Source organism: Aphelocoma coerulescens, chromosome 1 (assembly GCF_041296385.1).
Source record: "Aphelocoma coerulescens isolate FSJ_1873_10779 chromosome 1, UR_Acoe_1.0, whole genome shotgun sequence".
In the NCBI taxonomy this organism is placed as follows: Eukaryota; Metazoa; Chordata; class Aves; order Passeriformes; family Corvidae; genus Aphelocoma; species Aphelocoma coerulescens.
Window position 1 is genome coordinate 21115850 of NC_091013.1, and position 19359 is coordinate 21135208.

The following is a 19359-nucleotide window of genomic DNA, read 5'->3' on the forward strand; positions in this document are numbered from 1 at the left end:
CATGCAGCGTGCACAGGGAGAGGAATGTGGTAGGTAACCTCTGTGCTACATACTGCAGCATGCACTCCGGCCCTGGAGCTGACGGCACAGAGGGAAAGGATGTTAGGCTGATATTTATTTTACAGCTAAAGGTTCTGTTTTAATCTTTGCAGCTATTACACAGAGGTATTTGGACTAATGACTTGTAGATTATAATTTTTAAGTAACTCTTCAGAGGTGCCTGTATGGGTTTCACCTTGGGACAAGTAATCTCCGCAGTGTTACTCAGTGTAAGAAACACTGAGTTTCAAAAAGTGATTTCCCTCCGTTCTTGCCTCCCCATCCTTTTTTAAAATTGATTTTTAAAAGAAGAAATAAAAGAGACTTAACCAGGGTGCAAAGACCGGTTACCAGCGACCCCGGCGCCCAGCCACCCGCACGCAGGCCGCCTGTGGGTAGGGACAGGGCGTGCGGCTCGGCGGCCGCCCCGTGCCCCGCAGGTGGCGGCGTGCGGGCAAGGGTCCGACTGCCCGCGCCGGCCCCGCCGCGCCGACCTGCCCGCGGGCACGGGGCCCGCCCGCCGCCGCCGGCGCTCGGCGCAGCCAATGGCGCGGCCGCTGCCAGCATCGGCCCGCCCGCTGCCGGCGGGGGAGGGCTGTGGGCCGGGGCGGGAGGACGGGGGTGAGGGGAGTTGAATGATTGAACTTTCTTGTGTAGTTTCTGCGGCGCGGAGGTGTCCGTCCCCGGCGCAGCCCGGCACCAGCCCGCCGAGCGGGAGCGAGCTTACACCGGCGCCTGCAGCCCCCACGCGCCGCCCGGCCGCCCCTCTGCCCTCCTCTCCCGCAGAGCGATGGTGCGGAGGGCGCCCGGCGTGTCCCTCGCCCTGCTGCTCTGGGTGACGGCCGCCTGCGGCAGCCCCGACGGGCCAGGGGCCGCCGCCCGAAGGCAGGACGAGGCTTTCGCCACCGCCAGATGCACCTCCAGGTGCCTGAGCCTCCAGATTACCCGCATCTCCGCCTTCTTCAAGCATTTCCAGGTAGGGGCATGGCGCCGCGCACGGAGCCCCGCTGCCGCCGTCCGGAGGGCGGGTGTCCCCCGGGGCGCGGGGTGCGGGCGGAAAGGACGGCCGGGGCCGGGGCGCCTCTTGGCGAACTTGGGGGCCGCACTCCCAGGGGATGGCCGGCACCTGGAGGCGCCGGACAGGTGGGTACGGCCCCGCGGCAGTTCCGAGCCCCGCCGGTGCCTGTGGGTGCCGGCCAGGCTCCCCGCCTGGCGCATCGTGGGGCTCCTGGCACGCCGTGCCCCTGAGGGGCGAGGCGAGGCGAGGCGGGGGCACCGCTCTGCCCTGGCTCCTCGCAGGTGCCCGGCGCTCCCGGCCGCTGCCTCTGGCACGGCGGGACAGGTCCCGGCCACTGCCTCCGTAGGTGTCCGGGGCGGCGGGGCGGGCGCGGCGCGGTGCTCCCGGGCCGGCGGCGCGCTCGTCCTGCCGAGCGACGGGCGGTGCGGCGGCGATCCCGCGGGGCTCCGCCTGCCTGCGCGCCGGTGCGCCAGGCCCCCCGCAGGTGGTTCACTTCCCCAGCCTGGTGGGAAAGTTTGAGCCTGTTTTTTAAGAGCGATAATCATGAACGTATAATACTTGGTTCCGACCTCCTGGAAGGTGAGGGTAACACTTTTTTCCTGGGACAGAGAGGCACATTTCTGGCTAACGGGAGTGGACAAATAGGGATAAAGTGGGGAGAAATGGAATTGAAGGGGCGGGAGACCTGCGGGGCTTAAAATGAAAGCTGGAAGCAGTGCGGAGCTAGTGCAAGAGCAGTGCGTCCTTTTCCCTCTTCTAGTTACACCGCACCTTTTCCTTTCCCCACCTGTTCTTCTCTGCGCAAATATTAAAGGGAGGCGACTTCAGCGGAATGATGGAAACCGTTCCGAACTGCAAGCCGTTCTCCCTCCCCAGAGCCCCAGCCCGTCTGGGAAAGGGCTGGCCAGCTCGGTGTGAAGGGAGCCACCTCGGCCCTTCAGAGTGGCACATCTCCGCGGCGCGCCGGGAACGCGCCGCTTGCTCACCCCGGGCTTGCCGGTCGGTGAGAAACCGGGAACGCCCGGGCAAGTGCTTTGAGTGGAGTTGCGTTCGGGGCAAAGGTGTTGGCACAAAAGGCAGGTTTCAGAGGTATTTAAGGATAACCCGATTAAAAAAGAAAATAAAAAAAGTCAGTGTTAAAGGAGAGCTGAGTGTGTGCGTCGTAAAGGCAGCAGGAAGTTGGTTGGGTGCCCGCAACTGGGTTTGGGAGACCGGGCTTGCGACGCGAGGCAGCTGGAGAAGAGGCTGCCCTGCCCTGTCCTGGCCGCTGCCCCGCCGGGCTCGGCCGGGGGCGGTGGAGCGCTCGCTGTCAGCGTGGTCCGTGCATCACGGGATGGCCTGAAAGGAGGATACCCATTAAAATAGTTCGTTATCCCGGAGAGGGGTTAGTATTTTTTATTGTGTTGTCAAGCGGTTGTAACTTACTTGTTTTACAGTTTCAGTGGCTAAAGAGGCAGTTTAGATCAAGCCAATTAATAGTGAAAGGCTTTTTTTTTTTTCTTTTTTGTATGTTTTCTTGGCAAGATTTCTTTTTCAATGTAAAACTGCTGGCAGAATGCACACTGCCAAACAATCGTGATTACATTTTAATTAGCTAGAGTGAAATAAGGAAGGAATTACTCAGTTAGAACTTGATAACTGGCTGTTTTTTTGTAATCAGTTGAAAATCTCAGAGTTTTAACCCCAACCTGCTAAGGCACATGGTAATTTATCTAAATTACTAGGGATTAAACTTCTGCTAGACATGAAACAACTGTAATGGAAGATAAAGTGCTCTCGTTTATAAAAGTTAAGCTCTCCATTGTCTTATAATGAGGAAAAGGAGGAGAGTTTTAAAGTACATCAAACATCCAGTGTTCTCACAGGAGACTAATAAGACACAGTGGAGTGTAGGATGTGCAGGTTTGAGCCAGATTTTTCCATGTGGGCTAAAGGGCATGATGTTCCTTCCATTCCTTTATCTGCTCCCTCCTTTTAGCCATTCTCCTCCCCTTTTCATCTCAACTGGTAGCAATTTCTGGAGTTCTTTTCATTTCAGATGCCCACTTATCTTGTAATCTGATTCAACCTTTGAAGCAAACTGAACACTAGCTCTTCCCAATCAGAGCAGGAAGGAACTCTAGTGTCTCCCAGTTAGGCAAGAACTGAAAGAAGACTGACCCACTCATTTCTCAGCCTTGTTTTAGATACCGCCTGAGTGGTGAGGATAAGGGAGACAGTAGCTGGATGCTTTGCAAGAGATGATATCCCCAAAACTTCAGAGAAACTTAATTTCACATAGTTTATGGTACTAAAATCACATTACTAGCAACTTTTTAAAGAGAATGAGGTAGTATGAATAGGAAGTCTGGGTTAATTCTATACCTTCTGGCTCTTGTTTGAATGGCAACTAATACTTTTGCAACTTCCAAATGTTCACAAGAGATTTTAATTCATTTTCCCCCCTCACAAAGAATTTTCACTTTTTTTTACTGTCCTTATTTTTGAAAGGTTCAAGAGAGGTATTATTTTTAAAAATCCTGTTTGTAAATTTACACTGGGAAGCATTTCTAAGCCTATTTTAAAGATACATTGTCAGCAGGAAATTATTTTAACTGAAGCATAGGTCAAATAATAAACATTTTTTCACCCATGTAGACTATTGATGTGGGCTAGAAGAAGAATCGGTCACCTAAATCAAAAATCTTTGATCTTCAGAATGCTTGTTGAAGGGGCATGGATGCCTGGTTATTCCTATAAAATCCCCATGGCTGGGGCAGTTTTCTAGTTCTGGTAGTGTTGGGAAGCTCCATATAGAGGTTACACCAAAGGATATGTGAGAGTTATGCACCACTGGGTCTTACACCCAATGAAATATATATGTTTTATATCTGTGGCCTATCTACAGGCCATGAACTTTCACAGAGAGCATGCTACCACAAAGTCCCTTCATCCTAAGCAATCAAACAAAAGAATGTAAGCAGAAAGGGTCATAATGGATTCTTCTTTTGTATAACAACTTATTAATTACATTCTCATCCACAGTAGAGAATTATACTTATTCCTTAAATGAAGGGACTCCAACTTATTCTTTCCATCAACATTTTTTTATTAAGGCAGTTTCTGCCTCAGTGTTTTAATTTATCTTCAGGAGAAAGGTACAAATTCTAATTTGATGTATTCAAAGTTTATTTGTGAAGCTAGTTTTATAGTAATTTAGTACAGTAGGTAAAACCCTCATGAAGATGAGATCAGTTACTGCAGAAGCTTTTGTTTTCATACATCTAGCTGGATGAGAGGCCTGAATGCTCATCTAGCTTTGCTAGGGCTTTTCTGCATAACCTGCCTGTTTTAGTAGAATGAGACTAAATTCTTTCCATTGCTATCTGGGGGTGTAGCCTTTCCCATCTGTGATATTAGTTGTGGATGAACTCCTTTTGTTTTTGGGGAGCAGGCATAGCAGTGACCTTTACTGTTTTGTTTTCAAGTTGAGTGAAAAAAGTTTGGATTTTAATCTCTATTGCCAGCCATCTGAGCCATGTTTTAAAATTGGCGTGATTAAAATTTTCTTTGTAAGAGCTTGAACATCAGTGTAACTACTTAGGCTCAAGGTACAGCATAAAAATGTTATGGAAAGCAAACTGTTTACTTTGACCTGTGAACTTGTTGATCTTTGTCTTAGGTGGCATCTGTTACAGACCTCTCAAGTGTCTTCCTGCTTAATATGTGCAACTTGATAATTTATTTAAGACAGAGGAATGGTCAGTCTTATTTACTGGGTCAAAAGCTGAGAGGCTTGTTGGACGTGCCCTAAAAATCTGGGGTAGTTGCCACTAAAATTGCCTGTGTTTGTTGTGTGGAGTCACTGGAGAGGTCACAGCCATATGCTCACAGAGTGACAGTAGCTGCGGCTGAACAACACCTCCTGGCAACTTGTTCTAGTGTTTAACCACCCTCACAGTAACAAAAAAGGTGTTTTCTCATGGTCACATGAAGTTCCCCATGTTTCATATTTGGCTATCGCCTCTTGTCCTGTGCTGGGCTTCACTGAGAAGAGTCTGGGTTCATCTTCTTTACTCACTCCCATCAGGTACTTAAAAACATTGATGAGAACCCTTTGAGGCTTTTCTATTCCAGACTAAACATTCCCAGTTCTCTCAGCCTCTTCTCATGTCAGAGATACTACTATCCCTTTTCTGGACTCCCTCCACTAAGTCCATGTCTCTCCATGTAATGGGGAGCCCAATCCTGGACCTAGCGCTCCAGGGGTGGAGGAGTGCCTAGAACAGAGAACAGGATTGGCTACATTTTAAAGATATAATGCCTGCTAAATATTGTTATTCACTTCTAAGTTAATTTTCATGATTTAGATTTTCTTACATGAGTTCATATATGTCCATTTATGATTGTCAGTGCATTAAAACCCAAATGGTAATGCTAAATCAAATCACATTTTTTTCCATCCTTTTATATATCGGTACATCTCACTGTAGTTTTTAATTTTTTTGAGGGGGTAATCTTAAGAAGTAAATTGAATCCTAGCAAATTCATTTCTTTATCCTTCAGGGAGAAGTCCAGGCACATGGAGATGTATATATGTTGTGTGACCCAGAATTGTGATTGCTGTGTAAGCAGGCTCATGGGAGATTGTTTAAACCTGTTAAAATGGGCACTGTTTAGAAACATACAGGCAACACTGTGGATGACCTTGGTCACATAGGGGTTCTGTGGTCATGTTGACTTATTTAAGAATTGGATGAGTTGTAGCTAAAATTTTTGGTACAACATAGACATCCCTCAAGTGCTAAGCCAGTTTTGTGATATATGAAAGGAAATTAGAGAGAAATTTCCTCTTGTAAATGTGATTTAGTGTAAATCTAATAGTAATATACTATGATTTAGTACTTAGGAATTAGTACTAAGCTAAATGAGCCAAGGCTAACTCAAAATTGTTTTTGAAAGTATGGAAAAATATTGTTTTAAGCTAATAGAGCCATATGTTGCATAATGTTTAGTAGTTGTAAAAGGGAAGAGCAAGGCCTTAAAAGTTTGCTATATTGAATGACTGATAACTATATGGTGGTAGGAGGTTGTTTTTACTGTTGTAGAAGGATTGTTGCCTGTCAGGACAACTGAAGCTTTTGAAGAAAAACAGGCAATTCTTTTAAGTAAGTAATAAAAGGTTCTCAGATTTTATATCTGCAAGCAAATAATGTGCAAGTGATTACCTCTAGATAAGCAATACCAGATTTCACCTACAAGTCAGGAAGCTAGTTGTCTAAATGCCAGCACATCTGCCTTCAAATTGCCTGTAACTCTAAAGTGACTGCACCTGCAATAATCTGCAGTGGGTCCCAGCTGGGAAAGTGGTGGCCAGGTCCAAAGTCTAGGGTGCACGTGCTCTGCTGTAGAGAAGCTGAAAATAATGAAGAAACTATTTATTGTAACTGTCTCGATTAATTCTGAAACTGTAAATTGTTTTTCATGAAATCTTTTGAAAAGGTATGTGGCACTTTTGTAATGAGATGTGGGCAGTAGATATGTAGTGTGTTATTCCCAGAATGTTTCCGTTCCAGGGGACAGGCTGACCAGGCACTGAGTTTGCTTAGATCTCTTGGGACGTATTCACAACCTTTTTTAAATGTGAGGATATGTGCTATCTGCTTTTGTTGTCATTTCAGTACTCCTCTCCTTTCCAAAAATAGCCCTTGTGTTAAATACTTCTGGCTTTCATATTCTGTCTTGTAAAGCACACTGCTGTTAATTTATTTCCACAGACAAATTGTAGCATTTGTCATTACTTTGTTTTTCTCAAAACTCATTAAAAGTCCCAATCATTCTCCTGTTTTTAATGTTCTTGTGGCATTTCATCTGGATAATTATTCTGGCATTTGGTGTGGTCTTATTATCGAGATCTGCAGTCGTGAACAAAAGGTGCACAGATCTAATAGAATCTTAGGTAAAAACTGTGAAAATGAAAGGTTTGTTTTGAATAGCAATGGTTGCATCTAGTGAAAACAGCTGCATCGTTCACCATATTGTGTAATTGAGCCATAGTTAGTCCTTGCTGTTGTAACCTGGTCTGGTATGAACCTCCCTGATTGCAATGGGAGTTACATTAACTTTTTCATAGCCAGGCTCAAATCTCTTTGGCCTCAGTGAATGCTTGTGTAGTTGATATGAGTGCAGGGGTTTACACAGCCTGGTCATTGTTTTCTAGTAGTTTTGATGACTCAGACTTGGGACCTTAAACTTGCCCATTGCTTCCCTAAATTAAAATACTTGTCTGCGTCTCAAGTATAAGTTTAAATGCAAATCAAATGAACTGTATGAAAATGTAAGTGAATGGTGAACAATTGTACTGAGCAATAGGAGTTGCCAAGATATTTTTCTCATATTTACTTATGTATTCTTACATATTAATAAAAAAATTTCTTTATGCTTGTGTTTGTCAAATTAAAATCACTGTTAATTTGGTAAACGTGCTGGATATCAGGTGCAATAAACCCAACAGGAATGTTACTAATAGGTTTTGAGACAGACATTTTATGTATAGAAAATGTTGGCAAAGAACAGTTTTAATGCCACAGTCATGTTGGTGAGGAGGAGGAGGTGCTGCTTTTGTAAAGCATTAGAAAACTTCTGAAAGAGAAACGCTGTCAGTTCTAAAATTTAAGTCTTTTTCCATTGGAAGATATAGCCACTTAATACAGAGCAAAAGGTTTTTCAGATGGGTAGTTTTCATATTAAAACTAGTATTAAAGCATTATTTGTTGTCTGAATATGGGTTGTCTCTGTGATTAACTAGTGCTCTGAACTTTATTTAAATGTATTTGATTTAGTAAGTGTTGTATGAGGAAAAAAACTCCAAAACATTACATTTCTGAGACATCTTGAAAAGCAGACTGATTTTCCCGATGCTCATTATTTGTCATTTTGTAAAGGGCAACTTCTTAAAATTGAGTGCTGAATTCGTGTGTTCACAAATAGAGATTGTTATTCACAAGCCAGCCTGCATCTCCACTAGCCATCCTATGTGAATTTTTGCTCTCTCTGACTAGCTGGATTTGAGTACAGAGCCAACTTTTGTAAACAGAAAATGAAAGTGCTGTAATGTAGCATCCATAGTTTTAAAGATTGAAAATAGGATTAATGACTGAGTATCAGGAACATCCTACAGAAGACAGACACATCTGTATTAATATTGTTGGTGCCTAGCAAATGTAAACCTTGCACTAAAAAAGCACTTGCCTAGGAGTTTACACCAAGAATCTTAATTTTTTGATCTTTCCCACAGCTGAGCCTTATAAGGCCTTATATTTCAGAAACCTTTGAAGTCGGTGAAAAGCCTTCTGTTGATTTCAGCTGGATCAGGTCCATGTATGAACACTAGGTCCATGCAGCCTTTATCAACAGACTGCTGTGAACTTGGTGTCCCAGCTCCAGTTGTATCCGTTTTTCAGTCTTTTAATGACCAAGAGGTCACAGGACACAGAGATGGAGAACTGGGGGTGTTGAAAGGTAAGTGGACCCTTTAAACTTGAAAGTAGAGTGCTGTTCCTTTCATCTCTGATTAAAAAGAATCCCATATTCTTTCCATCCGCTGAAAAGAATATCAGATATTTCCAGATTTGGGGAACAACCCCATTCCGAAGTTTTAATCGAATTTCTGTTGTCTTCTGTGAACAACACTTTCGCCAATGTGTCTCTCTAGACTGTCAAAGAGATATGACATCAAAGTTATGTTCATATGTAATATGTACATGTGTAATTACATTCCTTTAAAGAAAAAGAGACTTGTCTCAAGCTCGAAAAGGACATGACTCCCCTGGCAAGCAGCTGAGATTCCTGAGGAGCACGTCTTCAGAACTTGTAGGAGAAGCAAGAAAAGAGACAGTCTCAGAATGGAGAAAGGTGGAGATAGGTGAACTCTAGCAGGCTTACAATGCTGGAAGGAGAAATTATGTGGGAGTAGAGGGCACTTTAAAATTTCCTGTGACACAACTAATTGAAATTAAGGAGTTATGGAAACAGAGAACAGATGTAATGGATCTGTAGGAAGAGTTGTTTGTAACTGTTTCTTGTGAATATTTTTTCTGTTCTTTCTCAGCTGCTTGAAGTTTTACTTGGTTTAAAATTTTTAATTTTTCTTGTTTGTAACATAGTAAAAATGTTTTGAAAACCCTTTTGCCTTCATTGAAGAGGTCAGTTACAGGAAAAGCCTCTATGAAAATTCACACCAAAGTTCTAGCTGACATTGTCATTCACGTCAGAACTTGGACAAACTGCTGCCACTGTAATTCCTCAAGTGGTCACAGCTGAAGCTGCAAACCTGGCCAAGGTAGTGAAGCCTGGTTTTTCTGCATGTGAGGGCTGCAATCTAGCTGTCATGGATCCTGTAATAAGATAATGTGAGGGAAGTAGGATTGCTTCGGAGCAAATGTCTTCTGTTCAGACAGCCAGAAATTGAGGCTGATGGTGAAGATTGGATGAGAATAATGTACTCATTTAATCTAGTGCAAACATAGTTCAACCTTCCTTGCCATTCTTATGAGAATTTAGAAGCATAGTTCTGTTTTTATTTTTTTAATGGATTTCTCTTTAGGGAAGTTATCTTTACAGTAATTTATATTTAGAAGAAAAAGAAAAGCAATCTCAGTTCATGTACATGAATGTGATTTCTCAGCTAGTGATTTAGGCCATGAGCATAGGGCAATACATCATTTGTATTTAACTGATCATGCTTTTTAACTGCTAATGACTGGAACATTTCAGTCAGGCCTCAGGACAAGTTTGGACCTAGACACTACAAATTCATTTTTTGACCTCAGTGCTCTGAGACTTTGGGTTTCCTTTGAATTTAGCACATGGCTGAACAGATATGTGAAGCAGCAAATAGTGAGGAAGGGGTGATAACAATGTATTATTGTGATGATCACTAATACAGTGACTATTTGTCATTTTCTTCCCCAGAATTTGTATCCCTATATACAAATTATTTCAATAGTATGGCTTTTTTTTTTTTTTTTTTTCTTTTTTGGTTAAGTGATGGTTGTAGCTCTTTTGACAACAGTAAAATCATGTTACTGTGTAACTACAGCTAGACAATAATGAATCACACCATTATCTGCATCCATTTTAATTAGTTACAAAGAGTGTATAGTATGTTGGCATTTAATTTGTACCTAACAATTTTGGGAAGGGAACTGGAACTAAAAGAGCTTGAGGCTTTCTTCTGTTTTGAGATTTCTTTCTATGCAACTGTGAACTGAGATCAAGAATTAGCCAAACATTGGTCAGTCTGGATATGCAGTATTAGAAGAAACATTTGGGATTAGACAAACTGACACAAAGAGGTAAAAATAATCCAATTAATGAAGAGTGTGTCACTTCATATAGTACTTAGTAGCAGCTACGGGACATGTTTGTCAGAATAAATAAGGAAAGAAGATATAGATTTTTGAAGCTAGGGGCTTATTGTTGGATATTTTCTTTGAGTTAAAAAAGTTGAATAAACGATGTGAAAGACAGTAGGCTTTTGGTAAGTTTCTGTCCAGTGGATCCTCAATGACCAAGTGGAGTAGGAATGCACACATGCTGCACGTGCGGCATATTAGTTAATCTTGTAAAAGATTTAGTTTACTCATAGATTCACACACGTGTTTGAGCACTGGACAGCACTGAAGCCGAAGTTTTCAGTGACAATTAATGTGCAACAGCAAACAATAATTATTTCAAGTCTTCTCCCTGCATTCAAGACTGTTCTTTACCTATGCAGAAAAAAGAGCAGCAGTGTGAAATAAACTTGAAAGTTAAACTTAACCTCAGCTGTTTTCCATATTGTAGAAAAGAGTGAACATTAAGTTTCCTAAAGGATATGCTGGCTGCCTTTGTTTTGGAATAGAAAACATGACTCAGTTAGTTTTAAAGACTGAAGAGCTTCACAAAATAAGGTAGGGTAAGCTCATGTTGCTTTCTTTAGCTGGAGATCTTTCAGACTTCTGACTGATACTCATTGATTCTTCCATTTATATAATTAATAGTTTAAGACAGGATATTTCTGGAGCTTTCGTTTCTGGCTTCATTCTGATATCCCTACACTTGATAGTAGTGTATCCAATGGTTTCAGTGGAAATAAGCTTAGGCAGTGAAAATATACTAGAAATATTTGTTTAGAGTTTATAGATAAAAACAAGAAAGTTCTCAGTATGCTGTTTAAGATGATTAACTTGAATTTGTTAGATACCATCTTATTGTATCATGACATCTTTCTTTACAATTCAGAGTGGTAGTAAATTATACTATGCCATTAGGACAAAGTAAAACTGAATTGCCAGTTATATGCTAGATGTAAAGCATCTTTAAATATTTTTAGAAGAGAGTATTTCAGATGACATGGGAAGGTAGAAGCAATTTAATGTAACCAGAGCTAAGTACCACTAAAGACAGTAGACATTTTTTTAAATTGTGAGATATTGCCCAGTTTCTGATTGTTATACTCCATGTATCCAGGTGCCCTCAGGGATTCCAAAGTATCCCTGTAAGTTTCATCAACAGGCTTGGCTTATTCTCTTAATAATAGGAGCAGATGTCAAATTTTTATGCCTCAGATGCTTAGTCATACCTAGTAGATCCATCTGGTATAGATCGAGCCTCAGTTAACTTGTTCTCACCCATGAACTTCCCACTGAGAAAGTAAATTGAGCAGAGCTCCTCAGTCCAATGAAAAAGAAACTTGAATCTTACCTATCTACTTGTAGTACCAGAACCCCCTTCACCGTCTTTCTTTCTTACTTGCTTTGCACAGGTGAGAAAGCTAGTAAAATGGAAGGAAACTTTATAATTAGGATAGACTTCCTGGAACATACCACCAGTATCAGAAACTTTCCAAAGAGGAAACAACTGAAATATTTGTCAGTTCTGCAAAAAAAGATGATTCAGGAAAGAGAAACAAAATCTTAATATAAAATGCCTGCTGATAGCAAAAGTTATTGACAAGTGATATTAACTGCAGTTGTCCACATTTTATGAGCTTAAGGATATATATTACAATGATTTTCTTTTTTGGCTGTTGACTTAGATTAAAGATACAAAAGCTTCAGAAACGGTGTGATCCTTGCAGTGGAATTCTGTGAAATTCCATATCCAGTTGTTTACATTAACTGGAGGCTTTACAATTCTGTGGGTTGGGTAGGGACTTAGGCTGTGCTTTGACATCTCTCATGTTGCAAGTCTTTCAGTAACTTCAATGCAAATTAACCTGATTTAATTTTTAACTCTTTTACCTGATGCCAGAAAGGTCTGAAACATGATGGACCTGTCAGCAAATGATTGTTCTGCATAACAGCTATATCTCTGGTAACCAGATGTCTTAATGACAAATGCTTCAGTCCTGCCTTGAAGAGAGATTTATTTTCCTTTTATGGTATGTCTTCATAAGTTAGTTGTAAGACTGTATTCTAAAAACCTGGCATATGAAGTGCTTTTATGTTTGTGGGAAATTTTATGCCAGTGTGATGAGGCAACATAAATCTTCTACTGAAGATTGTCACTGTAGAAAGATCAAGTTAGTACCCCTGTATCTTGAATTGCATGAGTAGTTTTAGTATATTGTTCTCAATAGAATTTAACATTGATTTCTTCTCTCTCTTTCATCTATCCTTTCACCGTCTTAGGTTGCTTGCAAGGTGGTCTAGGACACCGCAGCAATTGTCCCATGGAATATACATTTCTTCAAGCCTACAGTTCTTAAACTGGAAAAAGCCCCTAAGAAAAATGGAAGAATCCATTGTAACTTGCATTAAAAGGCTACTTCTCTCAGGAATATATTGTCAGCATTGCAGGGCCAAAGGGTTCCAGCTAGGGCAGGTGTGTTAAATTTCAAGTGGAAAGGGAAAGAATCACTCACCCTTCAATGTGCTCCTTCCCTTGCTGCCTGCTTTTCATCCATTGTCGACACAATGTCATTGCAGCTTCTGCTGTTGTGGGGGCTATTACCATTCCTTAAAGTAGCATAGGAATAAAAATGTGGTCTGCACACAAACACCAGCAGGGTTTACAGGTCTGGGAGCTGGAGAAAGACGACAGCACTGACTGGTCTGGAGAAGGGCATCATGGCTTCCTCTGCTTGCATGACACAATTGGGAGAAGGACATTCAGTAAGTGATGTGATGTGTGGTATCTGAACAGATGCAACTGGCACCTCCTAGTTTTTGTGACAGGCTTAATTTGGCAGCCCTGTGTGTTGGCTTTCTGCAGAAGTGAGGGCTGGGTTGGGAAGGGACTGGCCAAGGACTAAAAAAATAGGAGCAATGGAGAGAAGGGTGTTAAGCTGGCTGATACAATTTTTGTTGAGTTGAGCTTTAGAGATGAAACAATTAAACTGCACCCATTACATCTTTTCTGTCTCTCTGCAACATCTACAGTGAAGGCAGATGTATGGAGAGATTAATAATTAAAATATATCTGGGAAATAAGATTTCTTTCTGAAATGCTGCTTCAGCTGTTGCAGTGAAAGACTTTTTGTGTGTGTGTGGCTTCTAACAACATTGTGTTGGTTTTGGTTCAGATTGCAGATAGGCTGTTCTGTTTAAGTCCAAGCATCATTTTTATTTGAAAAAATCCCTAATTTCTGAATGGCCACAACCTTTTTGCAAATGTTTCTAGGAAATCCCAAGTCTGGTGAGGTGCACTTCACTCACTGAGACAGGTCTTCTGTGGAAAAAAAAAATCCCCGAAGACTGTTTATATAACTGTTAGAACTCCAAGGACTGTGTTAATTTCTACACTTTTTACTTTTGAGAGCTTTGCTATGCACTTCAATAATTCCTCCAAAACATTATTTTTGTATAGAAAATGTTACAAATATCAATAGGTCTCTGGAGTTACCAAGGAATAATTGTGGTCAAATTTTGACTGCATATTTCATCTGTAGGATTGTTATTTGTGCTAGGTTTTAATGCTGAGATTATACTTTACTACATGCTTTAAAAATATTTAAATATTTTTAATATTTAAAAATTTTAAAATATATTAAAAGATAAAATATTAAAAGAAACTTAGTATTCATGTTGGCAATGATGTTTATTGAGCTTATTGCCTTCAAAGAGGAAAAATTTTATGATAATACATCAAGACAATAGGAATAAGGAGATATTTGTGGCAAATATTTTCTATTGAGAAAGGTGCTGCGTGGAATTTATATTTTCATTGTTTTTCTTTTCTTTAAAGGGGAAATGAAAATATATGTATCCATCAGCTCGTGGGGATATGGCTGCTACTGTGGCTCGAAATACTTAGTATCTTGTAAACTAGTAACACATGCCAAGGAGAAAGGAAGTGCATTCCTGAAATTTGTCATGTGAATTTTGTGCAATTATATTGTAAATAAGTAGTATGTTAAGCCCAAGAGTGTGAGCATATAATTTGATGGTACCTGACTCTGAGTCATAGTAACATGGCTACTGAAGAGCTGCTAAGTTTGAAGGACAGGTGTGTATCCATACTCTTGCCAAAGTTACACATGTAGTGTAAAGTGATGTCCCTCTCAGACATACCAGAATAGAATAGGAGAACATGCAGTAAACCATCACATGGCTGGTATGTCGTACAATACAGTGCACTTTGCAGATTTTGTAATCAGAAATTACTCCATGACAACGCAGCATGGAATATCCCCTGTTTGTGCAGTTTATGGTTAGACTATTTATAATGAACATTTTAGATGATATAAAATGTGTCATTGATATTCTTTGTGTGTGTGTGTGGTTAGTTTCTTAAGGATGTGAAACAGCAGAACCTTAAGCATTTTGCAAGTGCAGAAAGGAACGCTGCCCTGACTGGCCCTGAAACAGTGTGGCTTTTGAGGAAAATTTAGTCTAATAGGAAGCACTGAATTACTACTCTTGTGTGTCTGGGAGATGTTAGAAATGTCTGAGGTGCATCTACACATTAGTGTTTTAATGTGGATCAGAGTTTGCTTTGGGAGTGAGTCTCTTAAGTATCATGGTCACATTTTCTTTCACATCATGGACCAGTCTGAGAGTTCATGCAATGGACTTCTTCTGGATTAACATAACTGGGAGACATAATCCAGGGGTATCTAATATTCTTTAGCAACTAATGGGCACTGTGTTTATGGAACCAGACTAGAATTGGCTGAAGGAAAAGGGAGAGTTGGAATATGTGTAATGCAGGCATCAAGCCCATCACAACCCGTTTTTTCACTCAGTAGATGTGTTTTTGTGGTCCACATGACTTCCTAGGGATTTTGTAGCTGATTCTGGAATGATCTGTTGGTAGGCAGTGGAGGCAAATGCAGCCTGTGATAAACAGACCACATCACATGGTGTTGAGAGTCACCCAACTAACCAGTAATCTTATAATTATACGGAACAGTGATATGGGCTATACTTTTCAGTTATAAAATCAAATCAGCTTGCAAGCATTTCTGAAACATTGAATCCTACAGTATATTGTGAACCGGTTGTATTTTTTTTCAAATACAAAGTAGGTCGTATATGTCTGTGTTTATATTGTATTTTGCATAGGTAAGCATTACATTTTTAGAATTCATTTTGTTCTTTTTGGTGTTAATTTCCCAGGGCTTGTCACATCCTTGAGCCAGCATATACTTTTATTATCTCATTATTTCATATGTATAGCAAATCTACTTTATGACACAAAAGAATAGGTGCATTAGCATTTTGAAATGGTGGGGATTTTGAAATAATGCTTACAAACAAGTAGTTGACAAGATATCTTTTGCTTCCCATATTAATGCTATTAGACTAGTTTCTGTTCACTTCAACTGGATTACTTAATCCCTAAAAATGTGTTCAAAATTTGGTCCAAATATACTTTGAGATTCAATATATAACTTTAATATCTTCAAGTTAGTGTCAGTGTATTTAATTCCTCCTGTTGCATGGAGAAGTTATTTCATCTGGGTTCTTTTACAGATTGATAAAAACTTCTGCTAAATAGAATAAGACCTCAGTTGAGATCAGTCTTAGAAGTGGTAAGAGTGAAGTCTGTGAAACCACAAGAAGGCAGTCATAACTCACAAGCGTGGTGAGACACAAGGATTCCTGTGGCTCACTTGTTTTTACAGCTAGTGTTTATCTAGTAGTTTTTGTGTGCATTTGAGAAGACAGTGCTCTAAAAAGAGGAAAGGTGTCCCATACTTAGAGATGCAAATTTAATCCAAGCAATACATAGTCTATTTTAAAAACTACTGGCCTTTGCTGTTTCATTGGTAATGGCCTTTGGGTTTCGATGATTGTCTTTCTAGGAACCTACTAATGATGACAGCCAGAGAACAAATACTGTTGTGTCTCAAAATTTAGGTGATGGTTGCTGATTTTGCTCTATTTCTTCTTTAATTTTTTTGGTCTAAAATTTTTTTTCCTGTTTTTGGTGCATGTGAAGTTGTAGCTTTTAATATTTTGGCTGTAATAGCAATGAAGTTTGAAGACGACATTGCATGAACTGTTTGGGAAATATCAATGCAAGGTTTAGGTCAATATAGTTCTATTTGTAGCCATTCATCTACAAGAGGACCCACCGTATCACTGTGATAGGAGCTAGCACATTACAGATGATGGCAATGTCAGCATAAATCAACAAGAGAACCTGAGTATCTAAAAATTTTTTTGCTATCCATTTTCTGGTGTTAAACACAGTTGTTTAAAATTAGATGGCAGTGTGAGTCACACTGTGACCCATGATAATTTAATTTTGGTTTATATTTTCAACCTGCAGTTATGTCAGAGGATGAATTTTTAGGCTCATCAGTTTTGTAAGTATTTCTTACATTCAGTCATCTCTTTAACTTAATTACTTTGGGTTAACCAGTAACCAGCATTGACTTTTCTACAGTTTAAACATCCGTGGTATAGAAATGGCTTCCTCTAAAGGGATTGTACATTTGATTTAGTTGTGAGGAATAACAGTGGCTACTTAGAGTAACGGAAGAACTTCAGGTGTTTGTTCCAAAATGTGTTCTTGCCTTCACCTTCTTTTTCAGGATACTGTTGCTTGGTGTGTGGTTTTTCTATTTTTTTTTTTTTTTAAGAGTTGTATTTAGTTATAAGATGGCAGAGGAAATGTATGTACATAGTTAAGCTTAATGCTGAATTTCTACATGTGTTTATATAACACAGTCATAAAGTTATCTGATGGTAATATATTAAACAGTGTTACTAATATGTGCTAAGTGCTGTTTGTTCTCCTACCTTTTCTCACATTAGAGTTCTATGCAGTATTTTTCTGTTGCTGTTTTTGTTTTGTTCTGGTAGGTTTTATATACTTTGTTGTTTTGTCTGGTTTGGGTGATCTTTATTTGGTTTTTGTGTTGAAATTTTGCTCTGTGCTTTTGCTAGCTAGGCTAAAGTCTAAGGACATAACTTATACATCAGGAATCATCAGGAATGATGTTATTATAGACCTTAAAGCACAGTCTTGTGCGGTCAGTCTCAGCATGGGCTGGCTCCCAGGGCATGGAAAGCCAGGGATTGGGGATGACCTCATTGCAGGCTATGGCCTCTCTGAGGGGAGCAGCCCCAAAGGGGCTGGCTTGGGTTGGGCAGAGCTGGGTGCAGGTAATAGGATAATTAACAGCCCCAGGCATGGCAAAAGATGAGCCAGGGTCAGGGAATGCCAGGAGCAGCAGTGGGATGAGCGGGTTCATGGTGTGCTGGGAGAACTGGCTGAGGGTCAGGGCTCAAAGGGTTTAGTGAATGGGGCTACATGTGGCTTGTGTCTGGTCATCACTGGTGTTCTGAGGGTTTAGTTTTAGAGCCAGCTCTGTTTAATACATTTATCAGTGCTCTGGGTGCACCATTAGTGCATGTTTGCTGATGATACTAAACTAGGAGGTGCTGGTGACTCTTTTGAGTGGTAAGAGACCTTGCACATGGATCTGGGTAGGTTAGAGCATTGGGCAATGTTTAATGGGATGAAATTTAACAAGTAAAAGATGTTGGATTCTGCATAGTGCTGTGCACAAGTATAAACTGACAGAGGAGCAGCTGGAGAGCAGTCCTGCAGAAAAGGATCTGGGGTGATGGTCAGCATCAGGCTGAATAGGAATCAGCAGGGTGCCAAAGCAGCTGAGAGGCCAAATCACAACCTGAAATGAGGAGCTGCTCAAAATAGTGATTATTCTGCTGTATTCAGTGTTGGTGCAGCCTCACCTGGAGTGCTGTGTGCAGTTCTGGGCCCCACAATTTAATAAGAACGTGAAAGTCCTTGGATGCATCCAGAGGAGGGCAACAAAGCTGGTGACAGGGATGGAAGGCATGTTCTGAGGGGGGCAGCTGAGGACTTTGGGCTTGTCTAGTTTGGCGAGAAGGAAGCTGAGGGGTGACTTCATTGCTCTCTACCTGAGAAGGAGATGTGGAGAGGAAGGTGCTGATTTCTTCTTCCTGTGATCTACTGACAGAACAGATGGGAATGGCTCAAAGCTACACAGTAACATTCAATTTATTATTTCTTGATGCTTACTTTTTTCAGTTTCATTCTTTATTAGAACCATTATAAGGCACCAGAAATCCCTTACTAAGGAATTATTTCCGTAAAATATAATGTACAATGAAATCAGAACATATATATGTATATAGAGAACAAAATGTACTCATTTCAGTTGTTTTTATTTCCTTCCTTTCTTTCCTGAATGGAAGCCAAGGAACCAGAATATTACTGCTATTTTGTTGTATTTTATGCATGTTTTCATCTCATACTGTTCTTCTTCTATCCATGGCTTCTCCAGTGGATGGTCTTCAGACTTTACATACATTGGACAAGCATGTAGTAGAAACAATGCTAAAAATGTGCTTGCAGAAGTGGTCCTTGAAAAAGCCAGTCTTGTTTCTGAGGTGGACCTCACCACTGAACTTTATAACCTTGCTCCTTCACCACCTCTAGCTCCATGTTTCTCCTGTGCATTTCTACAGAGTGGTTTGGTTTCACTGGCCAGGTTTTAGTCTTTGCTCTAGCCTGTTGCTAAGTTATCTCAAAGTGCATAAGGGCTTAAATTTGCTCTAAATTGGTGAAAGACTTCTGGAGCAGGTGTTCATGGTGTTGTACAACAGGGTATCCTCTTTTCGTTTTCCTGCCTTATTTTCAAAGAAAAATGTGTTCCAGTTATTTATATGCAAAAGACTAACTAAATATCAGAGCCCAGGAGAGGTGGTACTGTGGTTCCCTGCCCATACATTTACTACAAGTTTGTGTTCAATCTTGACAGAAGGGCTTTGAGAAATAAAGTTTTCTTTGGCATTTCCTATCTGTTGGGTTTGATATGTCTCCCCACTAAGTGTACA

The 19359-nt window shown here is 40.8% G+C and overlaps 1 protein-coding gene across 2 annotated transcripts in view; it reads left to right on the forward strand.

Annotated features, from left to right (window-relative positions):
- The first annotated feature begins 670 nt into the window (after positions 1-670).
- The window catches only part of ANOS1 (anosmin 1), a 133921-nt gene continuing 115232 nt past the window's right edge, over positions 671-19359 (forward strand). Inside the window, exon 1 of one of the 2 annotated variants that reach the window (XM_069003861.1) lies at positions 671-1015. In XM_069003861.1, coding sequence (XP_068859962.1) covers positions 830-1015 — 186 coding nt within the window. In that variant the 5' untranslated portion in view covers positions 671-829. Of the gene's footprint in view, positions 1016-6338; positions 6539-19359 lie in introns of those variants that run through there. The other variant, XM_069003865.1, reaches the window with a different exon arrangement.